The sequence below is a fragment of the Saccopteryx bilineata genome, chromosome 7 (assembly GCF_036850765.1).
Source record: "Saccopteryx bilineata isolate mSacBil1 chromosome 7, mSacBil1_pri_phased_curated, whole genome shotgun sequence".
Classification (NCBI taxonomy): domain Eukaryota; kingdom Metazoa; phylum Chordata; class Mammalia; order Chiroptera; family Emballonuridae; genus Saccopteryx; species Saccopteryx bilineata.
In genome coordinates this window covers 88,448,355-88,467,173 of record NC_089496.1, presented here as the reverse complement: position 1 = coordinate 88,467,173, position 18,819 = coordinate 88,448,355, and the positions used below count along the sequence as shown (strand labels likewise).

The following is an 18,819-nucleotide window of genomic DNA, read 5'->3' as shown; positions in this document are numbered from 1 at the left end:
ACTCACCTTTGTTTTCTTAAAAACAAAAAAAATTTTAATTTTTTTCATTGGGTTTGTACAAGAAATTTACAGTGTGAAAAATATACAAGTGAAAATGAGGCCATAGACCAGGGTGTGGGGAGGGGCCACTTGGTCACAAACACAAATAAACAAGACATTTCTGAGTTCTTCCTTTGGTCTGACTACAGCCCCCTCCCCACAGGAGAGGGGCTGCAGAGCTGGAAGCTGGGGACCAGACCCCAGTCCCAGCCCTGTCCCCAGCACGGGCGGGGTGAGGACAGGCACATCTGGAGCAGCTGGCACTGTCTGGCTCTCTCTGGCTGTGGAGAGGGGAGTGTATGGAGATGAGGGACACTTCCTCTCGCCAGACCCCCGGTGGGTTGAGCTGGTGACTGTCTAGGGTGAATGAGGTTGACAGTGGTGACAGGTGGAGAGTGAAACAGGTGGTGTGAGTAGGAGCCTCTGGGTGACGGTGAACACAGGGACCTCCAAGGGGTCTGATGTTGCTCATCCAAGTCATAGGGTAGCTGGTTCTTGGCAGAGGCCCAGAGTCCTGGATCCCAGGGGACAAGTGGCTCTGGGGCCGTCAGTGGACCCGAGGCTCCTGTTCCCTTTCAGTGGAGCTCCCCGCAGAGCCAGGACAGCAAGGGCCCCCTAGATTTCGGTGGCAGTGATCTCCTCTAGGCAGATGCAGGGGGCTGGCTCGGCCAGGCCCAGGTCAGCAAGCTCCCGGGCCTCCAACTCCAGGTTGAGCTGCTGCAGCTCCTGCTCCAGCTGCCGGTTCCGCCGGTACATCTGGATGTAGTTGTGCTGCAGCTGCTTCTGGTAGCGGATCACCTGCTCCTTCTCTGCCTGCCAGGCCAGCCGTTCCCCCTCGAAGCTGTCCCTCTGCTCCTCGCCTCGCCGCCGCTCCTGCTGCAGCTCGGCTCGCAGCCGCTCCACCTGGGCCCGCAGGCTGCCCCCCACCCCAGCTGCCACACGCTGGGCCTTGGCCTCATCACTCTCTGCCAGGAGAAATGGGTCAGCAGTGACAGATGGAACAGAGGGCTCCCGGAGTCCAGCTGCCTCAGTGTCCAACTGCCCAGCTTTCTCCCGCAGACGCTCAGCCTCCTGGCGGTGCCTTTGCAGCTCCTGAGAACAGGCTTCCAGCTCCAGCTCCCGTGCTCGGGCCGCCTCCTGGAGACCCCGCGCCCAGCCCTCACTGACCCGCAGTGCTGCCCGTGCCTCCCGCAGGGCTACCCGCAGGGCCACCAGCTCACTGCCCTTCTGCACCAGCTCGGCCTGAGACTCCTTCAGTTGCTGCTTCAGTAGGGAGATCTCGCCCGACTTCTGGCACACCTGATGGTGGGAAGGATTCAGGAAGAATGGTGAGAAGGGTTTTTCCAGGTAGTCAGGCCCTGACATCACACTGGACATTCGGTGGAGAGGAGGTTTGATCCTTATACCCATTTTACAGATGAAGACACTGAAGCAAGCCTAGTGACATGTCTGAAGTCATACAACTACTCACTGGCTAAAGTGGAATACAGACCCAGATCTGTTCCTTTCAAAGTGGTGTCTTTAAACCCCAGAGCTCTGGGGACTGGGTGATAGCAGGTTTTGCAGGAGTGGGGGCAACTGAGATCAGTGCCCACATTGCCAGCTGAAAGGGCACTACAGTATTTTGGTCAGAAGCATAGACAAAGGAGTAAGATTGCCTGGGTTCAAATCTCAACTCTGTCACAGACTTGGTATAATTTGGGGCTCCAGCCTTTCTGAGTCTCAGTTTCTACAATGCTAAAATGGGGGTATTTACAGTACCCATAGGGCTGTTAATGAAGATTAAATGATATATAGCCTATGTAACACGCTTAGAATAGTGCCCTGCATAGCAAGCACTACATTCTTATTATTGGCTGGAAGGCAGTGAGTGGAAATGCCACTGGCTATGGGCATTAGACCAGACCAATGGGAAGACCAAACACAGAGGCACAAGGAAGCCCCCTCCCAGGAAGGGAGGTCAGAGAGAGGTCCTCATCTCAGAGCTGAGGAAGGGGAGGTTCTCTGGATTAGCTCAGTGGGTGTGGCTGGGCCCCTCTTTCTAGGGATTGTTTCCGTAGGACTTCACCCCTCCTGGTCTGACCCACCTCCCATTTAGTCTCCTCAAGTCGTGGCCCAAGCTCCCGCTGTTCCCGCTCAAAGGTGGCACAGCGCCGCTCCAGCTGTTCACGTTCCTGCAGCAGCTGTGCAAAGTCGTCCTGCAGCTGCCGCTTCTCCTGCTGCAGCTGGAACACCTGCAGCTGCAGCAGCTGCTGTGCCCGCTGTGCCCGGGCTGCACCGTCCTCTCGCTCCCGCTGCCAGTGCCGCTGCCGATCCTCATACACCTGTGGTGAGAGGGCAGACCTGGGTGCTGGCGGTTCCCCAAACCTCGAGTCCTGGCCACCCCCAATCACTGACTGCTCTAGTGGCCCGCTGGGGGCTGTAAGCTAGATTCCACTATCCAATAATAATGTGGCAATAGTAACTACTACCTTTATGATAAAAGAAACTACAATAATAATAGCAGCACTTACATAGCACTTTCTAGGTGCCAGGCATTATTCTAAATGCTCTACACCCTTTGCTTTACTTAATCCTTATAACTCCAAGAGGACAAAAATATCCCCATTTATAGATAAGAAAACTGAGGCTTAGTACAAAAAAGTACATGGCAGTACTAGGTTTGAATCCTCATCACTTTACAGTCAAACCAGACAGCTGGGTGGAAATGGGACCACAGTGTAACTGCCACCACTTGCCCCCACCTGGAACAAACGCAAATGCTCCTTGGGTCCCCAGCACCACTGTGTGTCCTGCCATGCCACCCCCATTATCTCCACTGACCACACCTGGCTCATGGTCACCTCGCTCTCGTCCAGACTGTCCTGCAGCTGCTGCAGCTCTGCCTCACGGTCACGGAGCTTCCCTTCCAGGACACAGTGCAGCAGGGCCTCATCCGATGGGGGTGGAGGTGGTGGAGGCGGTGGAGGCGAGCGCTCCCCACAAGAGCTGCTGTCAGGGGAGGCCCGGGGACCACTGCCCAAGAGGCCTCCAGCCACGCGGCCCCCCAGGGAGCCTGTGCTCTTGCTGGAGGAAGATCGGCCACTGTCCGAGTGGGAGGGCCCAGTAGGGGCTCCTCGGGCTGGCCCTGGCAGTGGCCCCCGCCCAGGGCCATGGGAGGGCAGGTGCCCACCTGGGGAGTTGGTGGCTGGCTCTGCACCCCCAGTACTGTAAGTGGGCAGGCTGGATAGTGAGTTTCGGCCGGAGTCAGATAGCGTTCCTGATGGGCAGCCACTGGCCCAGCCACTCAGTGCCAAAGGTTTGTCGGCAGCTGAGGAGGAGGAGGAGGAGGAGGAGGACGCAGGGCCCCCAAACAGCTGTGTTAGGCTGCCCTGGCTCCCAGACAGTCCGGTGGCCCGAGGACCCAGGAAGCTGGGGAGAGATGGTGCCCCTCGAGGTTTGGGCAGCACTGGCTTGAAGGCTGTTGGGCGGATCAGGATTTTCTCCATGTTCTGAAATGAGGTGCCATGTGACACTGGGGATGTGCTGCCCAATTTTTCAAAGCCCTCATCATACTCCCTGTCGCCCATCTGAGGCCTCCCATTCCCACATATTAATAACAATTGCTACCAATAACTGAGGGGCTCCCAAGTGTCAGCTTTGTGTCACGTAATTTAAAAGGTTTGTCACTAGTCATTACAATAGCCATTCAAGCAAAATATTATCACCATCCCCATATTACAGATGAGGAAATGGAGGCTCAGCAGAGTGAATGGCCATGCTTGAAGTCAAACATATTGCTGTTGTGTAACAACAGTATTCTCAAGTGGCTAATATTTATTGAGTACACAGTATATGCCAGGCACTATACTAAGCACTTTACATATATTATTTAATTCTCACAACAAAGTTATGGGAGCTGACCTATTACCTCCATTTCACAGATATAGTAACAGGCCCAAGAAAGTTAAGTGACTTCCTTGAGGTCATATAGTGAGAATGAGGCAGAGTTGGGACTAGAACTCAAGTCTGGTGAATCTGGAGTCTACATTCTTCCCTCTAAATAGACCTCAAATTCCTCCAGCTTCTCCAGGGGGCTCCTGATTCCACCCAGGCCCCAAAGAAAGGGCTGGTCCTCACCTTCTCCAGCTTTCCGGAGACAGGAATAAGTTTTGGTGGGGGGCCACGGAGGTGGGCATTACGTGCCCGTTGCTCTCGGGCATCCTCAATGTCACTGCTGGGGCTGGAGGGTGACTCTGTCTGGAAGTCCTCATTGATGTAGGTGAACGTGGTGCCAGGAGCGGTCTTCCTGGGGGGCACAGCTGGGCACAGTGGCTCCTGGGCTTCGTAGCCACCCCGCAGCAGCCCATCCTGCTGGCGGAAGAAGGTGGGCCCCGGGGGGCCATGGTGGCGGGAAGGAGCTGGCCCCCCGGGGCAGGGCCGGCCTGAGATGAGGCTGCTCACACTGCCCATGGCTGCAGCTTGTGGGGTAGTGGTGGACTCAGGAGCGGGCTCCAGTGGCACGGGCAGAGTCTGCACAATGGCCATGGTGGCAGAAACTCTGGCCTGGCCAGGGGCCTCCAGGGGAACCTGTGAGCAGGGCAGTGGTGTCAGCGTCCCTCTACCTTGAGCCTCCTCCCTATACAAGGGCCCAAGTCCCTCTCCTGACCCGATCCCAGGTCAAACAGCCCTCTGACTTCCATAACAAGCCCTGATCTCCCAAGGCTCCCCCTCCAAGTACTGGCATGAGCCTGGGTTCTTACTGGGCCCCAGACTACCGCCCAGCTTGGGTCTGAACAGGGGAGAAGGCTGAATCTACTGAGCAGGGATGACGAGGGGAGGGGACACCTGGTGGTTTTGCAGGGCCCAGCCCCAAACTGCATCCCCCCACAAAGGCCAAGACCCAAGGTCGGGAGGAAGCCTTCTCTACCAGCTCCCAGCACAGGTCCCCTGGGACAGGTGGCCTCATTAGAGGGCAGTTTGGGCAGAAACAACCTCAGGGACAAAGTCAGCGACTCAGATGGTAATTAGGGAACAAAGAGCCAAGGCCAGGCAGTGCCCAGCCTTCCCCAGCTGGGCCTCAGTTTCTCCCAGACAGAGTGGCGACAAGGGTGGAGCTGGCCAAACAAGGAACTCACAGCTCTTAGGGTGCCCACAAGTGCCCTCTGGGGTCTCCTAACTCTATGCAGGCTCCTGCTTGTTGTCATGACGACTCCTAGCCTCCCCAACCCCATCAACTGGACCTAAAGGAACCTACACAGACCTACTGCCAGCTCCTACAAAAACATTCCAGCTTTAGATAATTCCCCAGTGTGATCCCAAAGGGATGACGGTGGAAGCCCCACCATCACCTCTGGCAGCTGCTTCAGATCTCACTTCCCTGGAGCCCAGGGAGGAGGGCTCCACCTCCTTAGGCCCTCCTCCTTCCTGGAAGGGGACAGCAAGTCTCCACCCGGAACTCCCTCCATCCCGGAGACCAGGATCAGGCATCTGCTGAAGTCATCATGCAGAGTAGAGGCCAAGAAGTGGACAGGGAATTGCACAGGAGCAGGAGTACGTGCATTTACTTATTTGTGTGTATGGGGCTGTATGCACGGCATGAAAATGAGCACTGTATATATGGAAACGTGTGAAAACATCATGAATGAGGGTGAGTAGATGTTTAGATAGATACATCCACATACACACGAGTATACGTGTGAATTCATATGGGTATATCTTATAAGAGTGTGTGTAAACAGGGGTCACCCATACAAAAGTACATATGTGAAAGTTATAAATACATATCTACTAAGTGAATTTGTGGTGTATGTGTGACTATATGAGAGAAGATAATTGATATAGAGCTCCACTCATATATAGCTGAGTTTATGTGTAAACTTACATGTATTTTACACAAGTGTGTGAACAGGAACGTGTGTACAAGTGTGTATTGAGGAGTGTGTGTGAAAAGGAGCAGTGTGAGAGAGGGTGGGAGCGAGAGTGGCAGGCAGGGCCAACTGGGTGAGTGGGAGTTTGATTTTTGTCACTCACTGGAGTGTGGGAGAGGAGAGACATTATCTGACTCCTTTGCCTGATCTGCTCCCCTTCTTGCTTGCTTGTGTTCCATTAAGTCTGCCCCCACTTCCCCACTCAAGTCAAGAGACCCTGAGACCCAGGAAGATGTCCAGACTGAGGCAGGAGGAGCTGGGAGTTGGGGGTGGGGTGAGCAGTGTCCACCACACAAGTGTCAGTCCTGAGCAGAGTGAATGGAACCACCTCTCCTCTGCCTCTTCCAGAGCACGGAGAACACAGTGGGGAAGGGGCTTCTGAGGGGGCGGTGGGGGCTGGCATCTCTGTCTGCATCTCCCCACTTCAATGAGCGCAGAGAAAGTGAAAACTGAGGGGAGGAGATAGACTCAGAGAGACAGGGACCCAAAAGACAAGAGACAAAGACTCAGGCGCCCCAGGGTGTCAGGTAGACAAGGAGACAGGCAGATCCAGTGAACCCAGGACCCTGAACCCAACGGAGCCAGGGGCCCCTGAACCCAGAGAGACAGAAAGCTGGGTCCTGCAAACCAGACACTCAGGCAGCTGGAGCCAGAGCCAGGCGTCTGGAAAGCCAGGCCCAGCCGGCCGGCTCCCGCTCTTGGAGCCTGAGAGAGAAGGAGGGGCAAGGAGAGGCTCCATTTTGAGAACTGCGTTTGTGGCTGTAGGAATGGGAACCCCCACTCTCCCCAGCACTCCTGGAGTGACCCCTCTGCCACAGCAACCCAGCTTAGTGAGCTGGGGGGCAGAGGGCGGAGTTCAGCCAGGGCCTGAGAGTGGTCTGCCAAGGTCCGAGGGCCCACAAACCTGTTTGGGGGCTGAAGAGTTCGGAGAAAGTCTCCCCTCATCAAATTCCAAGGACCCGTCAAGTGGGCTCCAGTCTGGGACCACGAGTTCCCATTCTGCGACAGGAAGTCGGGAGCCCCCATTCCACCTTCCAGAGCTCCCCTTACCGCCTCCACTTCCATAAAGTGGGGGCCGCCGTGGAATGCTCCCTCCCTACTGGCCCGCCGCCGCGCAAAAGTTGGGGGCTCTCCCAGGTCGCCTCCCCGCCCCGGCCCCCCTCACCTCCACCGCTCTGCTCCATGCTCAGCCCCGGGCCGCCCCCCGCGCTCCACCGGCGAGTCGCCCGGCTTCGGCCCGCGCGCGGCCACTTGGAGCCGCCCGGCCAGACCCGGCCCCGCCTCCGCAGCGCCCCCCGCGGGGCAGCCCCCGCCCGACCCGAGTGGGCGGTGCAGAGGGGGGGGAGGGGTCCCAGGGGCGTCCCCGCCCCCGGGGCGCGGCCACGCGCAAGCTTCCCGCGTCACGCGTGTCCGGCGGGGCGTACGCTGAGCCGCCCAGCCAGCTCCGGATCCCTTCCTCCCAGGTCGGATGGCTGTGTGTCTGGGGGCTCGGTATGCTGAGGACTCGGCGGCAGCGGGTCACCCTCTACCCCAACCCGGGCCCCGGGGCCAGCGGCTGCTGGTCATTGTTCAAGCACAAAGGGCCGGGCGCCGCGGCGGCCGCCCTGCCCCCTCTACTTCTCTTGTCGAAGCCTCCCCCCGCCCCCAGACACACTCTCTGACTTCGGAGTCCGAAGGGAGAGGCCGACGGTCAGCTGCCACCCATTCTCTACGCTGTAGAGTCTACAGAGACCGGGGCCCTGCGCCCCGTTACAAGCCAGGGGCCGAGGCTCGGTCCGTGCCTGCCCCACCCCCAGCTGCTAGGAGGCGCCACACTTGGATTTGCGGAAGCGGCGCCACCTAGTGGCACATTCGGAAAACATACACAGTAACCCCGCTCCCCGACCTCGGAGGGTGGTGGGTGGGGAGTACCCTACCACCCTTCTCAGCAGTGTACCCTATTCCCCACGAGGCCAGGGCTGCCCAAGAGGCGGCTCTGTGCTCTCCTCAGTCTTCCCTCAGAGTCATTTGCTAGGAGAGAGGTCACTGGTCGGGGAGGCAGCCCCTGACCCTTCAACAAACTGGGGTGAGCAGGTTCAAACCCATACCACCCTCACAGACAACATTCCACTGTTTTTTCGGGGTTACAAATATTCTCACCCTATGGCAAAGAACACGACCTTTAACACCCACACGACTTTTTCCATCTTCAGTCTCACACAGCCACAAAAAACAGAGCCTTATTCATCACGCGGTTCCACGTTCCTTCTTCTCATAATCTTTCAGGCCAACTCACACAGACACACTCGGAGTCACCAAACTACTTGTGCACAGACTTTCACAATTCGCAGTCCTTCGCACCCAGGCATAAACTTTAAACACAATCTCCTAAGCATATTTTACACACTGAAGCTCTTATTCACTGTCACAACTTCTTACACATACACATATTTTTCAAACATTCTACCACGCATACTTTCCTGTAGGGGTCTCCGTGACCTGATCGGGTCAGCTGATGCCAGCACCCCCGGGCAAGGACAGCCTCCATCCCCCTAACTGCCCCTCCCCACCACCACCACCACCACCAGGGCCAGGCCTGCCTGAGCTCTTCTACCCCGAGAAGGAGCATCCCCCTCCTTCCAGGCCACAGCCCTGGCCGGCTCTCAGCTCTATTTTTAGCTCTATGGAAAGGATTGTTTTTCTTTCTTTTTCCCTGGAAAGGGAAACAGCTCAGCCACCCTCAGGCTCACCCTAGACCCGGAGTCTCACAAGAACAGACGGAGCCCCTCTCTCCAGTAGAGACCCCCTCCTCTGGCCTTGCCCTGATCCCAGCCTCCAGGGGCACAAGGAGCCTCCTCCCCTTTCTGGCAGCTTGCCCAGAAGCTCCGGCAGCAGCTGGGCTCAGCATGTGTGTAGCGGTGGGGGGTGGGGCGGGGAGGGAGGCTGACGGCTTCTACCCACTCCCTCATTGGGATGGGGGGTTCGTCTTCTGTCTACGTAAGGGGTATAGGCCCACTCCCGTACTGAGGACAAGGTTATGCTCCTGCAGTCTCTGGGGAAAAAGGATCTCCCTCTTGAGTGAGTGGGTTTTTGCTCCTACCTTGGCGGGGGGGGAGCTCCCAGTTCTGCAAGGAAGGGGGCTTAGTAGGTAGGGGACCCACGGGCGCTCAGTCAGCTGCTTCCCAAGCTGGAGGTATGGGGCAGGGTGGGGGGAGGGGACAGCTGTCCACTGCCATCAAGCATAGCGTCCCCCCTCCCCCGCTCCGATACCTTCAGGGATGAGGGCACCATAAATGTGTTCAAGAAAAGGAAGGCGAGGAGCCCAGGTAACTCCACCCTAGTCCAACAGCCTCCCGTCCTCTTGCGCTACCCGGACTCCAGGGGGCGTCGTGCTCCCATTTCTGGAGGAGGGCTTATCACTCAAAGTGGAGAAGGGAATACAGCCCCGCAAGGGACCCTGAAAACTTGCCCTGACATCAGGAGGTTTGTCCTCGCCTTGATGCTAGGGTCCGGGGAAGCACAGCCCACCTGTCTGAGAAGCGATCACGTGCTCGGCGCCTGTTTACGTCTTAGTCTTCACCAGTGGGCCGCGGGGAAGCAGAAACCGGCCCACCCGGCCCGCCCCCGTCCGCAATCACCCGTCGGCCCTTTTCTCTCACCCCCGCCAAGTACGCGACAGCAGAGGTCCCTGGCCCGCTGGGGTCCGCGCGGGCCAGTGGCGCTGTTCCAAGGGCTGCAAGAGTAACCCATTGGGCGCGTCCTTTCCTGAGTACACGTGTGTTCGTGTGTCCCAAGTGCGTGCGTGGGTCTGTATGCACGCATGTGCGGGCCCGTCCATGTGAATTTCCGTGTCGGTTCCCTGTTCAAACACTTCAATTGCGCCCTGGCGTGGGGACACCCCCTCCTCATCCCAACCCGCAGCTTCGCCAAACGGAAAAGTTTACTCCGTAGTCGAAATGTGCGGGAGGCGCGAGTTTCTACACCTCCGCGGCCCCACCACTCACTCAGTGCCACCTGCGCTGTTGCTCCAGCTCCTGCCTGGCTCCTGCCCCGGCGCGGGCAACTCCTTGCCGTGGATCCGCCAGCTCTCAAGCCCGCTCCGGACTCCGGGCTCCGTGAGCCCGCCAGGTCCGGCCTGATGGAGCGGGGCGGGGCCGCTGAGGCCGCGCCCACGACCCAAGGAAGGGAATGGTCTGCCGCAGCACCCCCTGAACAGCGACCCTGTACCCAGCCCAGCAGTAGCTGGGCGGTGGCCTGAGGTTGCCCTCTGACTTCACATCCTACAGGATTTGGCTTTCGACCTGCGTAAGGGGCAAGCTGCACGTGATCAAGAGTTTAGCTACCTACCTGGGTGCCTTAACCAAGCTGAATATAGGGCTTTCCCGCCACCAATCCCTGCTCTGTAGGGAGCCAAACCTGGTCCACTGTCCCACTCCCCAGAGACAGGGAAAACCCCTGAGAAGCAGACAAAGAAGGCTCGGGTTTCATCAAAACAGACCCGCCTCTCCTCCCCCCTACACCTCGGGTTGGGCTGCCCAAGCAGAACCAGCACCTAGCTCTCCTTTGGAATAGGTGTCTACCCTGGTGAGCAAACCTGCCAGTTCTGGCCCCGGTACAGAGCATAGGCTGGCTTCCCTTAAACTCGTGAAGTTCCACCCACAGGCACAAACAGGAAGTTGGACTGTATTGCAGGGAGGCACCTAAGGCAGCCTGTGACGTCTACAGGTACCTGAGCCATATCTGCAGACTAGTACTTGGGCAGCAGGAGTGCAGTGAGTTTAGTCCCTTCTCAAACCTATCCACAGCAAAGCTGCTGGAGGTCCGAAGCAGCCCACTCACAGCCAAGCGTGATACTCCGCCTGAGGAAAGGGCTGCAGATCCAGCTGGACCCTGTTTGGCCAGGCCCTTCCCTTCCTGAGCGATCAGAGAGACTCTGAACGTCCAATTGGATGTAAGCAGAGTACTTTGCCTCAATCCACCCTGGCTGGGTACAGGGACAGTGGCTTTCAGGGGCCCCCACTGCTTTCTAGGCTCCAGGGACTCCTGAACACATTTTGAGTTTACCTTGATGTGAGGAGTTTGACAGGTGTGCAATGGAGTGTGTTTGTGTAAGGTGTGGGGCTGGGGGAGCACCAGCATCCCCTCCCTCCCATCCTGGTTTGTGCTGTGTGGGGGTGTCTGCGGGGTGGGGGGAAGACAAACAGGCAAGTCCTTTATCCTCAATCCACAGAGACCTCATGAAGTTCCCTGAATGGATTTCCTGAGAACACACCAGGTATTCTAGGGAGACTAGAACGTGGAACCCATGTCCTTAAAGGTAGGAATGATTCAGTAGTTTGCATCTGGAAGGCATGGCTGACGTTCAATGTTATAGACCTAGGATGAAGCCTAGACCAGCCCGCGGCTGGGAATGATTACTGTGGGATTAGGAGGCCTGGCTCCAGCCAGTCTGGGAGAGACCCCCAAGAAGGGAGGCCCTGGAAGAGCTCTCTCCTCCCTCCCCCAGAAAACAGCTTTGCTCCAGGTCTGTTTCAGGAGACAATTGTAACCAAAGTTCTCAGACATAAAAAACCAGACCCAGATCCTTTTACAGGGGCCCAGGAGCCCCTTCTTAGGTTGAGAAGGAGACCTTGATAAGGCAGGCCTGCTTCGTAGTGGGGAACCACCTTAAAAAGGTTTTCCCCAGCCCCCTCAAAAGAATCTAGTATTCTCCCCACACTTGGAGGCAAATCTAAAGGGAAACTGGGACTTTAGGACATCAGAGGAAGTGAGAGGAGAGTGTCATCATTTAGGAAAATTTATGACAGGGTCTCTGGATAACTTATTTTCCCATCTCCTTCAGGACTATAGGATTCATTGTTAAAAACAATGAATTCTATAACTCTCCTCAAACTAGAGTTAGAAATTTCTGGTGTAAGGACTGGGATGAGAGAAGGGCCTATGTTCTGTTTTTTCAAACAAGAGCCCTAGTTCTGACATACACTAAAATAAGAGAAACACTGAGAAGGTACGGGGTGGGGTGGGGTGGGGGTGGGGGTGGGTAGGAATGGACGGGCCAGAAAGAATATGCTGAGCCTTGAGTCCACATTGAGAGGTTAGTGAGTGGTTCATATCACAGATGGACAGCTGGTCAGGCAGAGCCCAGGCCTGTGTCCCAGTGACCCACACCTCTGCCAAGGATCACATGAAGATGCTCAGGGAAAACAGAGATGGAGGCACCATCCTGTCTTCGCTAGGCCAAGAAGAGGTGGAAAGATGTGCGTGTGTGAAGGCTCTTTAATGCTCCTGCTTCCTTGGGAGCACAAAGCTCAAGACTGAGGGTGGGGAGCCTGACCAGGAGGTGGCGCAGTGGATAGAGCGTCAGACTGGGATGCAGAGGACCCAGGTTCGAGACCCCAAGGTCGCCAGCTTGAGCGCAGGCTCATCTGGTTTGAGCAAAAAGCCCACCAGCTTGAACTCAATGTTGCTGGCTCCAGCAGGGGGTTACTCGGTCTGCTGAAGGCCCGTGGTCAAGGCACATATGAGAAAGCAATCAATGAACAACTAAGGTGTTGCAATGCGCAATGAAAAACTGATGATTGATGCTTCTCATCTCTCTCCATTCCTGTCTGTCTGTCCTTGTCTATCTCTCTCTCTCTCACTCACTCTCTGTCTCTGTAAAAAAAAAAAAAAAAAAAAAAAGACTGAGGGTGAGGAAAGGGACGCACCCACTCCCAATTCAAAGTGAGATGAAAACCCAGTTACAGACTGGGGAGACACCTGGTGGACAAATAAGAAGCAGCACAGAAACAAAGGCTATGGAAAAATTTTTTTTAGTAAAACTGGGAAAGGCTGTACAAAAAGTTATGACCACATCCACTAAAGTGGTTGAGGCAGCACACCACACACCCAGGGTCCAGGTGGCAGGCGCTCGGCTCACAGCTTTTCCATGGCTCTCTGGCCAAGCTTCCACCTTCATTTCGGGACCCCGATATTACAGGGCCAAACACCTGGGATCCAGTGATAGCGAATGCCACCACATAGCAGGCTCTAGAGTGGGAAGTAGAGCTTGGTGCCCATCAGGTCACCTTTTGGCTCTGAAAGCCTCAGCTGGAATTTTGGCAAGAAGTCTCTTACTCTCCAGGTTCTGGGGGGCCTGACCCCACTGCTCTGAACTTCCTTATTCCCACTTCACGGTCTCTGTATTTACTTTCCCTTTAGCCTGGATCTCTTCCTCCAGATGTTTACATGGCTCAATGCTAGTTCTTTAGGCCGCACCTCAAATGTCTTCTGCTCAGAGACACCTTTCAGATCTTAATCTAAACTAGCCTATAAACACTATCGCATTATTATTTTATTTTTCAAATAAAATTTTTCACTCTCTAAAAGTAGGCTCTGGCCCTGGCCGGTTGGCTCAGTGGTAGAGCGTCGGCCTGGCGTGCAGAAGTCCCAGGTTCAATTCCCGGCCAGGGCACACAGAAACTTCTCCACCCCTCCCCCTCTCCTTCCTCTCTGTCTCTCTCTTCCCCTCCTGCAGCCGAGGCTCCATTGGAGCAAAGATGGCCCGGGCGCTGGGGATGGCTCCTTGGTCTCTGCCCCAGGCGCTAGAGTGGCTTTGGTTGCAGCAGAGCATCGCCCCCTGGTGGGCGTGCCGAGTGGATCCCGGTAGGGCGCATGCGGGAGTCTGTCTGACCGTCTCTCCGTTTCCAGCTTCAGAAAAATACAAAAAAAAAGAGAAAAAAGTATGCTCTGTGTTTATTTGTTCATTAGCTTATCTTGTCCCTCCAGCAAATTGCATTTTCCATGGAAGCAGGGACCTCATCTGTCCTGTCTGTGCCATATTCCCAGGACCTAGAACAAAGCCTGGCACACAGTAGGTTCTCAAATATCTGCTCAATTAAATTCTCTCACTAGGGGACCCTGCCCTAGGCTGGGTCCCTCAGACTGAGAAGGACCCGTAGCTTAGGCCCACAGGACAGAGGCAGTCCTAGCAGAGGGCTAAGAATCTATGCCCCAGCCTGTCCGGTCATGCTCACTCCCGTGTCAGCTCTGCACCTCCTTCACCTTGAAAGTTTGCAGGGGTCTGGCTGGTACGGGTTGGTGGCCTTGCCTTAGCAAGTCTCGGAGTTCTGGGGCATAGCCCCTTTTTTGCCAGAAGAGGGCTTTTTGGCCACTGGCCCATTGTCTTCCTTGATCTTCTTGAGCCGAGCCTTGTTCTTTGGTGGTACGGAGAAGGTGAGAGAGCTCTTGTTGAACTCAAGTGCGAAGACACCTACGTCTCCATCAAAACGGTTCTTGGACACCTGTAGATATCGTTTCCCCGGTCCAGTTACCAGCTTCCTGTCCTGCAGGATCAGAACATTGTCCGCTTCCTGGCTTGCCTGAGCGACAGGGAACAGAGGACAAAGGACAGTGAGAGGCCATATGAAAGAAGCAGAGAGGAAGGTTGAGGGTACAGGGAGGAGTGGCAAGAATGGCGAAGGGAAAGAGTACTTTTCCTTTTTATCAAAGCACTTTCAACTACTGACCATGATGCTGGGCAACTTGAGTTTTTCAGTTCCTTAACAACTTTGCTGTCATCCCCATATTTTGTACCTGCTGTTCCCTCTGCTTGTAACACTTCTGCACAGCTCACCATCCTATTCAACCCCAGCTTCTTACTGAAGTCGCAGTCTAAATGTCACACTTCATCAGAGAGACCATTCTTTTTTTTTTATTTTATTCTTTTATTTTAAAGATTTTATTTATTTGAAAGAGAGAGAGAGAGAAAAGGGGGAGGAGCTGGAAGCATCAACTCCCATTATGTGCCTGGTCAGAACTGAGGTTGCCAGTTCTGACCGGGCAAGCTCAGGGTTTTGAACTGGCAACCTCAGCATTCCAGGTAGATGCTTTATCCACTGCACCACCACAGGTCAGGGATCAGAGAGACCATTCTTGATCCCCGTAGAGAAGTCACTGCTATCTATCCACGTCTGTTATTCTCTTCCCCAGCTCCACGTTTGTTCCATTATGGCATAGAGTCTGCTCCTCGCTCTGTATTCCCTGTGCCCAGCCCAGGCCTACCATGTAATAGGCATTCAGTGTACCACTGGGAGCTCCAGGATTGGGCTGGTCCTGCTGCCCAAAAGGGCCTCCAATTTAGTTATTAAACACCTACTGTTGGCCAAAACTAAACCCAGCCTTTGCTGACACCTCTAGGAAGTCTACCTAGATGTCCAAGGCTGACTCAGATGTCTTTTCTTTTTGCTCCTCAAATATGTGTGCTGCCTATCATTTCTTTTATTGCACCAAGCTGTAATCACTGCCTCATTGTTTTCCCCACTAGAGAATGTGAGTTCCTAGAGGGTGAGGAAGGCAAAGGACCAATAACTATCAGCCTTTGTATTGCTCATGCCGTGGCCCCAGCTGCCTTTTCCAGGTGAAGAGTCAAGATGACTGAAGGCTGCCTGACCAGGCAGTGGTGCAGGGGATATAGCGTTGGTCTGGGACGAAGAGGACCTAGGTTAGAAACCCTGAGGTTGCTGGCTTGAGCGCGGGCTCATCCAGTTTAAGCACAGACCCACCAGCTCGAGTGTGGGGTCGCTGGCTTGAGCACAGGATCATAGATATGACCCCATGGTCGCTAGCTTGTGCCCCAAGGTTGCTGGCTTGAACAAGGAGTCACTGGCTCAGCTGTAGCTCTATGGTCAAGGCACATATGAGAAAGCAATCAATGAACAACTAAGGTGCTGCAACAAAGAACTGATGCTTCTCATCTGTCGCCCTTCCTGTCTGTCTGTCCCTATCTGTCCCACAGTGTCTCTCTCTTGCTAAAAGAAAAAAAAAAAGATGATCTAAGGCTCACTGAGGGCTATCCCTGGTTGCATCTGCCCCTCTTCTTTCCAAAGTTTGGGTTCTTCTAAAGGTCACTTACTTTGGCTGAGCCAAAAATGGATGCTGTCTGCAGTTCTTTATCATCATCCTCCTTTCGGGGATGAATGACCAGTGTCACATGGCAGCTATTTTCTGTCGCAAATTTTCGAAAGGCCCCGATGATACAGTCTTGAGCTACAATCCTGCCTCCACCCCGACAAAGCAAAGACGTTATCAGATACAAACAGAAGGACAAGAATAGACACACACTCTTGATTCATCCACAAAAGCTCCATACCCCACTCTACTTCCCCTTACCCAAGGACTCACACTTAGGTCTCTATCGGTACTTCCTGCGGCCATATCCCACACCTCTTTAACACAGAAATACACGTAAGGGGGGATGTATCTGCACATGTGTCAGAAAACAAGAGAGCACAGTGTGTGTAACTAGGGGCCAGCTGCCTGAGGAGACATGTGTTCAAGTGGGTTCCAGCTAGACAAGAGGATGTCACCTGTCTGTGGACAGCTGCTCGAGACCCATCATGAACTGCAGATTGTCAATGACCACATGACAAATGTCGTAGACGTAGACTGCATGTTGCATTGTGTCTATTACAGTCCTAGGAAGAGGAAGAGGCAATAAATTCAAGATAGTCTCCAGTCCATTCCAGGCAGAAAGCCAGCATCCTGAAAACTCTGTTGGGGGTCTGTTCTCCTGCTCTCCCATTCTTTGAAAATACCAGGCATGGGAATCTCACCTGATGCTCTGTTGTCCATGGAAAGTCATGAAGTAGATTGGCAGGTCCTCAAAGCGGTCAGCCCACTCGTCATATTTTTCCAGTTGCTCTTCCAGCCGTCCCACAGCAAACTGTGTCAGCATGATCCGGGCTAGTCTCACGTTGCTGATCTCAAAGCTACCCCATAGCGTGTTCACCCCCTGGGTACATAAATCCAGGGCATACTCGCTGATGAATGTCGTCTTTCCACTGCCTGTTGGCCCTGCGGGGAGGTTGAACATAGACCTGGTGAGAGACGAAAGTCCTACCCTTGAAACCAAGTCACGGAGCAGGACCTCAAAGTTGGGAGGAAAAGCCTCCTCTTCAACATTTACAGTGGCCCAAACCCACATGCTTTTGCCACCTGATCCTATGCCACCATCCCAAGCAGTGATTTCCCAAAGGGTTACCTGTAAAGACTGTCAGCTCGCCCTTCCTATGTCCCTTCAAGAGACGATTGAGGTCTGGGAAGCGGCTCCAGCGAACACCAGCTACCTGCTCCACATTTGACAGTTCTCCTAGTACCTCCTCCCGAAGCTGCCGGAAAGACACGATAGACTTGTGCCAAGCAGGCAGGGCAGAACGCAGAATTCGAGAAAGATTTAAGCCTTGATTCAGGGCCTCCAGGGGACGGGGATGCTGGTCCCCAGGACGCACCAAAGAGCATCGCTTGGGGTTCAGTTTTCGGGCAAACAACTTGGCAGCTTCCCAGGACCGAAGGTCATCCCCCAGCCAGAGCACAATACGTCGGAACTGTTCAAGGTAAGGGAGCAAGGCAGGGGGTAGGCATGCCGTTCCTAGAGGAAGAGCAAGAGTGGGCAGCCCTGTGGATTGGTTTAAGGCCAGGCTGTCCAGCTCACGACTCGTCAGTACCACCTCAACATCTCGACGACTGATCAGGGGTAATCCAAACAGATTGTGGTAGGTACCAGGCCGGGGAATGGTGGTCTCCACTAAATGCACTCCAGCCCCCTGACCTTCAGCCTCTAGGAGCTTCAGACCTCGTAATCCCAAACTTCCAGGGGAGAACCAAGGGAAGATAAGGCTTCGAGCAGACCGTAGATACCGCACATTGAAACGTTTTAACGTGTCATCTGTCACTTTGGTAAGGCCAAACATCGTTCGAGCCAGCTGAGCCTCCTCCAGCTCAGGCAGCTCCCAGAGAAGTACTGCTCGGTCCCAGATCCTCCGGATCTCCTCACTGTCCTCAGCTTCTGGAGCCTCACTAGGCAGGAACCCCTCGCTATCTCCATCCCTGCGACCTTCCACACTGGCCTGGAAGTCTTCCCAGTTTCCCTCCGCTAGGCTGGTCATGCAGAGAAACCGTCCTGTGGTCTTGTTAATGAAGAGGCTGAAGGAAGTGGGAGCATCAGTCTGGTCCTTGAGCTGGGAGTCCCTCAGAAAGGGGCTGGGTGCCCGCAGGCAGGTGTGGCCATCTTGGAAGGGGATCTCATGTGCCCGCAAATACTGGCGGATTTCAGTTGCAGTCACAGGCAACACTGGTATCTCCAAGGCAGGGAGAGCCTCCTTCCTGTAGCGTCTGGGAGGAAAGCCTGGGACCAAGCTTCGAGGCAGGCCCCTCCGACCCATCCACTCCCCACATAGGGACAGCAGGATGCGGAGGGGGTACCCAGTTCGAAAAAGGACCCCCATTCCTAGTCAGATGGAGGAAGTCCCTACTTGAAAGGCCTCAGGTGGCTTCCAGACCCTTAGGGATCCTCCCACAGCACTCTAAGAGTTCACTCTAGATGGCTGCTCTCTTCAAACTTCTCCCTCATAAACATCTGCTGAATCCTCTTCAGCTCTTCTACATTTGGTAATTTCACTCAAACCCACCTACAAGATCCTACCACGTCTCTGTCCCTTTATCTGGTTCCCTACCTCCGTGGTCCTTTACTGCTTCTCTCATGTAACCCCTCACGTATTACGTCTTCACTAGATCATCTCTCCACTACTCTTGCCCTTCACGGAGTCTCCTCGTCGTCCACATCTCTACAGCCGTCTGCGTCCCTTCTGTAGCCCCTCTGCTCTACAACCACTACTAGTGGCCCTCTTGGCTGCTCCTTCCCTCAAAGGAGACTCGATACGACTAGGGCGCCACTGTGCGGCTCCCGCGCCTCTCCGCGCCACTTCTCTGCCGACCCACGTGTCTTCCCTGCGCTCCACCCTCAGGATCTCCGCCGCTCCGACCCTAGTCGGTGTCACCAATCTCGCCTCCTGCCTTCCGCTCGCAACGTGGGTCACCCGCGCGCGCCATCCGCCAAGACCTCGGAATCAAAACT

The 18,819-nt window shown here is 55.0% G+C and overlaps 2 protein-coding genes across 12 annotated transcripts; both read right to left on the bottom strand.

Moving 5' to 3' along the window:
• Positions 1–7: 7 nt before the first annotated feature.
• LZTS2 (leucine zipper tumor suppressor 2) lies at positions 8–10,500 on the bottom strand. 10 transcript variants are annotated; one of them, XM_066238200.1, is made up of 5 exons: positions 10,480–10,500; positions 4,159–4,608; positions 2,868–3,530; positions 2,127–2,363; positions 8–1,338 (listed from the first exon to the last, which is right to left on the bottom strand). In XM_066238200.1, exons 2-5 carry the CDS (start codon positions 4,564–4,566, stop codon positions 655–657), a joined length of 1,992 nt encoding a protein of 663 aa, XP_066094297.1. In that variant the 5' UTR covers positions 4,567–4,608; positions 10,480–10,500; the 3' UTR covers positions 8–654. The 10 variants fall into 10 exon arrangements, with proteins under 10 accessions (XP_066094297.1, XP_066094294.1, XP_066094298.1 ...); XM_066238197.1 differs by lacking the exon at positions 10,480–10,500 and adding an exon at positions 10,275–10,380; XM_066238201.1 differs by lacking the exon at positions 10,480–10,500 and adding an exon at positions 9,942–10,188.
• A 2,223-nt stretch (positions 10,501–12,723) lies between these two features.
• Positions 12,724–18,817, bottom strand: TWNK (twinkle mtDNA helicase). 2 transcript variants are annotated; one of them, XM_066239418.1, is made up of 5 exons: positions 16,948–18,815; positions 16,520–16,760; positions 16,274–16,381; positions 15,820–15,961; positions 12,724–14,287 (listed from the first exon to the last, which is right to left on the bottom strand). In XM_066239418.1, exons 1-5 carry the CDS (start codon positions 18,188–18,190, stop codon positions 14,018–14,020), a joined length of 2,004 nt encoding a protein of 667 aa, XP_066095515.1. In that variant the 5' UTR covers positions 18,191–18,815; the 3' UTR covers positions 12,724–14,017. The 2 variants fall into 2 exon arrangements, with proteins under 2 accessions (XP_066095515.1, XP_066095516.1); XM_066239419.1 differs by lacking the exon at positions 15,820–15,961 and having other exon boundaries at positions 14,085–14,287; positions 16,948–18,817.
• Positions 18,818–18,819: the final 2 nt, after the last annotated feature.